General features: G+C 36.7%; 1 protein-coding gene across 1 annotated transcript in view; it reads right to left on the bottom strand.

Moving 5' to 3' along the window:
• LOC133418313 (heat shock factor protein 2-like) overlaps positions 1-7,500 on the bottom strand; it is a 32,628-nt gene that overhangs the window by 21,049 nt on the left and 4,079 nt on the right. The window contains 3 exon segments of the mRNA XM_061706888.1: positions 236-363; positions 5,916-5,939; positions 6,092-6,176. Coding sequence (XP_061562872.1) covers positions 236-363; positions 5,916-5,939; positions 6,092-6,176 — 237 coding nt within the window.

The following is a 7,500-nucleotide window of genomic DNA, read 5'->3' as shown; positions in this document are numbered from 1 at the left end:
ATGTTTTCCAGCAGGTTATAATTAAATTAAAGCTTATAATAAAGTCCAAACCTTCCTCTTGATGTTTTCCAGCAGGTTATAATTAAATAAAAGGTTATAATAAAGTCCAAACCTTCCTCTTGATGTTTTCCAGCAGGTTATAATTAAATTAAAGCTTATAATAAAGATTATCACCTTCCTCTTGATGTTTTCCAGCAGGTTATAATTAAATAAAAGGTTATAATAAAGTCCAAACCTTCCTCTTGATGTCTTCCAGCAGCTCGTCTCGTCCCTGCAGGAAGTGAGGATGCTGGAATTCTACCGGACCATCTCGTTCCTGCTTTACCGGGCCGGAGTCGATGTGCAGAACCTTCCTAAACCCGTCTGGAACAGAACCAAACTAATATCAGCTAAAAACACACAGAAACAAACACACTCCTGCTTTACCGGGCCAGAGTTGATGTGCAGAACCTTCCTGAACCCGTCTGGAACACAAATATACTAATATCAGATAAAAACACTCAGAAACAAACACACTCCTGCTTTACCGGACCGGAGTTGATGTGCAGAACCTTCCTGAACCCGTCTGGAACACAGATATACTAATATCAGAACCTTCCTGAACCCGTCTGGAACAGAAACATGTTAACATTAACATCATTAACACACTCCTGCTTTACCGGGCCGGAGTCGATGTGCAGAACCTTCCTGAACCCGTCTGCAGATAAAAACACTAATATCAGAACCTTCCTGAACCCGTCTGCAGATAAAAACACTAATATCAGAACCTTCCTGAACCCGTCTGCAGATAAAAACACTAATATCAGAACCTTCCTGAACCCGTCTGCAGATAAAAACACTAATATCAGAACCTTCCTGAACCCGTCTGCAGATAAAAACACTAATATCAGAACCCTCCTGAACCCGTCTGCAGATAAAAACACTAATATCAGATAAAAACACTAATATCAGAACCTTCCTGAACCCGTCTGGAACACAGATATACTAATATCAGCTAAAAACACACTAATATCAGATAAAAACACACTAATATCAGCTAAAAACACACTAATATCAGCTAAAAACACACTAATATCAGCTAAAAACACACTAATATCAGCTAAAAACACACTAATATCAGATAAAAACACACTAATATCAGCTAAAAACACACTAATATCAGATAAAAACACACTAATATCAGATAAAAACACACTAATATCAGCTAAAAACACACTAATATCAGCTAAAAACACACTAATATCAGATAAAAACACACTAATATCAGATAAAAACACACTAATATCAGCTAAAAACACACTAATATCAGATAAAAACACACTAATATCAGCTAAAAACACTAATATCAGATAAAAACACTAATATCAGATAAAAACACTAATATCAGATAAAAACACACTAATATCAGATAAAAACACTAATATCAGATAAAAACACTAATATCAGATAAAAACACTAATATCAGATAAAAACACTAATATCAGATAAAAACACTAATATCAGATAAAAACACTAATATCAGAACCTTCCTGAACCCGTCTGGAGATAAAAACACTAATATCAGAACCTTCCTGAACCCGTCTGCAGATAAAAACACTAATATCAGATAAAAACACTAATATCAGATAAAAACACTAATATCAGATAAAAACACTAATATCAGATAAAAACACTAATATCAGAACCTTCCTGAACCCGTCTGCAGATAAAAACACTAATATCAGATAAAAACACTAATATCAGAACCTTCCTGAACCCGTCTGCAGATAAAAACACTAATATCAGAACCTTCCTGAACCCGTCTGCAGATAAAAACACTAATATCAGAACCTTCCTGAACCCGTCTGCAGATAAAAACACTAATATCAGATAAAAACACTAATATCAGAACCTTCCTGAACCCGTCTGCAGATAAAAACACTAATATCAGATAAAAACACTAATATCAGAACCTTCCTGAACCCGTCTGCAGATAAAAACACTAATATCAGAACCTTCCTGAACCCGTCTGCAGATAAAAACACTAATATCAGAACCTTCCTGAACCGTCTGGAACACAAACACGTTCTCATCAGGAACAGGAAGTTCCTCGTCCTCCTGGTTCTACTGAGTTTCTCTCTGAGTTTCTTTATTTCTGGATTTGATTTGGTGGAAATAAAAATCCTAGTAGCAGTTTAACTCAGTTTAACTCAGTTTAACTCACTTTAACTCAGTTTAACTCAGTTTAACTCAGTTTAACTCACTTTAACTCACTTTAACTCACTTTAACTCACTTTAACTCAGTTTAACTCAGTTTAACTCAGTTTAACTCAGTTTAACTCACTTTAACTCGGTTTAACTCAGTTTAACTCACTTTAACTCGGTTTAACTCGGTTTAACTCAGTTTAACTCAGAATTAACTCAGAATTAACTCACTTTAACTCACTTTAACTCACTTTAACTCACTTTAACTCAGTTTAACTCAGAATTAACTCAGTTTAACTCAGTTTAACTCAGTTTAACTCAGTTTAACTCGGTTTAACTCGGTTTAACTCGGTTTAACTCGGTTTAACTCAGAATTAACTCAGAATTAACTCACTTTAACTCACTTTAACTCACTTTAACTCGGTTTAACTCGGTTTAACTCAGAATTAACTCACTTTAACTCACTTTAACTCACTTTAACTCGGTTTAACTCTGTTTAACTCACTTTAACTCAGTTTAACTCAGTTAAACTCAGTTAAACTCAGTTAAACTCGGTTAAACTCGGTTTAACTCGGTTTAACTCGGTTTAACTCACTTTAACTCACTTTAACTCACTTTAACTCAGAATTAACTCACTTTAACTCAGTTTAACTCACTTTAACTCACTTTAACTCACTTTAACTCAGAATTAACTCAGTTTAACTCAGTTTAACTCACTTTAACTCACTTTAACTCACTTTAACTCGGTTTAACTCGGTTTAACTCGGTTTAACTCAGAATTAACTCAGTTAAACTCAGTTTAACTCAGTTAAACTCAGTTAAACTCAGTTAAACTGAGTTAAACTGAGTTAAACTCAGTTAAACTCAGTTAAACTCACTTTAACTCAGTTTAACTCAGTTTAACTCAGTTTAACTCAGTTTAACTCAGTTTAACTCAGTTTAACTCAGTTTAACTCGGTTTAACTCGGTTTAACTCAGAATTAACTCAGTTTAACTCAGTTTAACTCACTTTAACTCACTTTAACTCAGTTTAACTCAGTTTAACTCGGTTTAACTCGGTTTAACTCAGAATTAACTCAGTTTAACTCAGTTTAACTCAGTTTAACTCACTTTAACTCACTTTAACTCACTTTAACTCGGTTTAACTCGGTTTAACTCGGTTTAACTCACTTTAACTCAGTTTAACTCAGTTTAACTCACTTTAACTCAGTTTAACTCAGTTTAACTCAGTTTAGTTCAGTTTAACTCACTTTAACTCACTTTAACTCAGTTTAACTCGGTTTAACTCGGTTTAACTCGGTTTAACTCGGTTTAACTCGGTTTAACTCGGTTTAACTCACTTTAACTCGGTTTAACTCACTTTAACTCAGTTAAACTCAGTTAAACTCAGTTAAACTCGGTTTAACTCGGTTTAACTCGGTTTAACTCGGTTTAACTCACTTTAACTCGGTTTAACTCACTTTAACTCAGTTAAACTCAGTTAAACTCAGTTAAACTCGGTTTAACTCGGTTTAACTCGGTTTAACTCGGTTTAACTCACTTTAACTCAGAATTAACTCACTTTAACTCAGTTTAACTCAGTTTAACTCACTTTAACTCACTTTAACTCAGAATTAACTCAGTTTAACTCACTTTAACTCACTTTAACTCACTTTAACTCACTTTAACTCACTTTAACTCACTTTAACTCGGTTTAACTCGGTTTAACTCGGTTTAACTCAGAATTAACTCAGTTTAACTCAGTTTAACTCAGTTTAACTCAGAATTAACTCAGTTTAACTCAGTTTAACTCAGTTTAACTCACTTTAACTCACTTTAACTCACTTTAACTCAGTTTAACTCACTTTAACTCACTTTAACTCACTTTAACTCACTTTAACTCAGTTTAACTCAGTTTAACTCAGTTTAACTCAGTTTAACTCAGTTTAATTCAGTTTAACTCAGTTTAACTCAGTTTAACTCACTTTAACTCACTTTAACTCACTTTAACTCGGTTTAACTCGGTTTAACTCGGTTTAACTCGGTTTAACTCAGTTTAACTCAGTTTAACCTCGGTTTAACTCACTTTAACTCACTTTAACTCAGTTTAACTCGGTTTAACTCGGTTTAACTCGGTTTAACTCAGTTTAACTCACTTTAACTCACTTTAACTCACTTTAACTCAGTTTAACTCAGTTTAACTCGGTTTAACTCAGTTTAACTCAGTTTAACTCAGTTTAACTCAGTTTAACTCGGTTTAACTCACTTTAACTCGGTTTTAACTCACTTTAACTCACTTTAACTCAGTTTAACTCAGTTTAACTCGGTTTAACTCAGTTTAACTCAGTTTAACTCACTTTAACTCAGTTTAACTCAGAATTAACTCAGTTTAACTCAGTTTAACTCAGTTTAACTCAGTTTAACTCGGTTTAACTCGGTTTAACTCACTTTAACTCACTTTAACTCAGAATGAACCTTTGGTTCAGAGTTAGAATCTACTGCGTTTATAAAACTAACATTAATACTGACATACGTCATAAAAGAAACCCCCACAGAACCTCCTGACCGGTCCAGAACCCAGTAGAAAAAAGAAGAAAAAAGAAAAGAGAAAGAAGGAAAAGAGGAAGAAAAAAGAAGAAAAAAAGGAGGAAAAGAGGAAGAAAAAAAGAAGAAAAAAACAGAAAAAGAAAAAAGAAAGAACAGAAAAGAAAATAAAAAAGAAGGAAAAGAAGGAAAAAAAGAAGAAAAAAAACAGAAAAAGAAAAAAGAAAAGAAAAAGAAGGAAAAGAGGAAGAAAAAAAGAAGATGAAAAACAGAAAAAAGAAGGAAAAAGAAGAAGGAAGAAAAAGAGGAAGAAAAAAACAGAAGAAAAAAAAGAAAAAGAAGGAAAAGAGGAAGAATGAAAAAAAAGAAAAAAAAACAGAAAAAGAAGAAAAAAAAGAGAAAAGAAAAAAAAGAAAAAAAACAGAAAAAAAGAAAAGCAGAAAAAAAAGAAAAAAAACAAAAGAAAGAAGAAGAAAAAAAACAGAAAAAGAAAATTTACAATTATTTTTCTTTTTTCCCTCTTTTTTCCTCTAGATCTGGAGGATGTAGCTGGTCTCTACCCCCCCCCCCTCAAAAAAGAGGAAAAAATAGGAAAAAAGAGGGAAAAAAGAATGAAAAAAAAACAAAAGAACAAAAGATCTCTTTTTTTCCCATCTTTTTTTCATTTTTTTCTCTTTTTTTTCCTCCTTTTTTCCCTTTTCTCTTTTTTCCTCTTTTTTCCTCTCTTTTTCTCTTTTTATCCTATTTTTTTCTATTTTTTTCCTCTTTTTTTTCCTATTTTTTCCTCTTTTTTTCTCTGGAGGATATAGCTGGTCTTTAAATAAGAAGCAAAAAAGGAAAGAAAAAGCAAAAAAAACAGAAGAATAAAAAAGAAAAAAGAGAAGAAAAAAACAGAATAAGAAAACAAAAGAAAAAAAGAAACAAAAAAAGTAAAGAAAAATAAAAAAAGAAGAAAGAAAATGAATGTTTCTTTTTTTTCAGGTGATGTAGCCCAGGTGATGTAGCCCCGCTCCCCCAGGTTAGCGTTAGCGTTACACATGTTGCACATGTTACACAACTTACACATGTTGAGCTGGCGGATGAAACTGGCCATGTTGTTGTGTTTGTGTCTGATACTAACGTGACCAGAACCAGGACCGGTCCAGTCCTCTCTAGTCCTCCCCCGAGGTGAGAGGGTTAGCGTTAGCGTTAGCGTTAGCTGAACTTACACATGTTGAGCTGGCGGATGAAAACTGGCCATGTTGTTGTGTTTGTGTCTGATACTAACGTGACCAGAACCAGAACCAGGACCGGTCCAGTCCCCTCTAGTCCCCCCCCCAGGTTAGCGTTAGCGTTAGCGTTAGCGTTAGCTGAACTTACACATGTTGAGCTGGCGGATGAAAACTGGCCATGTTGTTGTGTTTGAAGAACTTGGGCAGAATCTCCTTAGAGAAACGCTGCTGGTCCAGAACCAGGAAGCTGTTTCCCTCCTGTAAACAACAACAACAACATCAGTAAACAACAACAACACCTGGATCAGCTGCTGGTCCAGAACCAGGAAGCTGTTTCCCTCCTGTAAACAACAACAACACCACCAGTAAACAACAACAACACCAGTAAACAACAACAACAACACCTGGATCAGCTGCTGGTCCAGAACCAGGAAGCTGTTTCCCTCCTGTAAACAACAACAACACCACCAGTAAACAACAACAACAACACCAGTAAACAACAACAACACCAGTAAACAACAACAACACCAGTAAACAACAACAACACCTGGATCAGCTGCTGGTCCAGAACCAGGAAGCTGTTTCCCTCCTGTAAACAACAACAACACCACCAGTAAACAACAACAACACCAGTAAACAACAACAACACCAGTAAAACAACAGATCTACATGTTAAAAAAAGAGAAAAAGGGAAAAAAGAGGAAAAAACAGGAAAAGAGTTAGTTAGTAGTAGTTTTGTTTTTTTCTTTTTTTTTCTTTTCTTTTTTCTTCTTTTTATTCTTTTTCTGTTTTTTTTTCTCTTTTTTCTTCTTTCTTTAGCTTTTTTCTTTTTTCAGTTTTTTTTTTCTTTCTCTTTTCCTTCTTTTTTGTTTTTCTTTTTTTCTGTCTTTTGTTTTTTTTCCTTCTTTTTCTTCTTTTTCTTTTTTTTTTTTTCTTTTCCTTCTTTTTCTTTTTTTTTGTTTGATTGTTTGTTCCAGGAGGGAAACAGTTTCCCTCCTGGAACAAACAATCAGAGACCAGAATCAGATCACTGACCCCCCCCCTCCTGAACCACTGACCCCCCCCCTCCTGACCCCCCCCCCCTCCTGAACCACTGACCCCCCCCCTCCTGAACCACTGACCCCCCCCCTCCTGAACCACTGACCCCCCCCCCCTCCTGAACCTCTGACCCCCCCCCCTCCTGAACCACTGACCCCCCCCCCTCCTGAACCACTGACCCCCCCCCCCTCCTGAACCTCTGACCCCCCCCCTCCTGAACCACTGACCCCCCCCCCCCTCCTGAACCACTGACCCCCCCCCTCCTGAACCACTGACCCCCCCCCCCTCCTGAACCACTGACCCCCCCCCCTCCTGAACCACTGACCCCCCCCCCTCCTGAACCACTGACCCCCCCCCCCCTCCTGAACCACTGACCCCCCCCCTCCTGAACCACTGACCCCCCCCTCCTGAACCTCTGACCCCCCCCCTCCTGAACCACTGACCCCCCCCCCCTCCTGAACCACTGACCCCCCCCCTCCTGAACCACTGACCCCCCCCTCCTGAACCACTGACCCCCCCCCTCCTGAAACCACTGACCCCCCCC

This window comes from Cololabis saira, chromosome 18, assembly GCF_033807715.1.
Source record: "Cololabis saira isolate AMF1-May2022 chromosome 18, fColSai1.1, whole genome shotgun sequence".
Taxonomy (NCBI): domain Eukaryota; kingdom Metazoa; phylum Chordata; class Actinopteri; order Beloniformes; family Belonidae; genus Cololabis; species Cololabis saira.
Note: the sequence above shows the minus strand (reverse complement) of the source record. Positions and strands in the feature narration are given on the sequence as shown.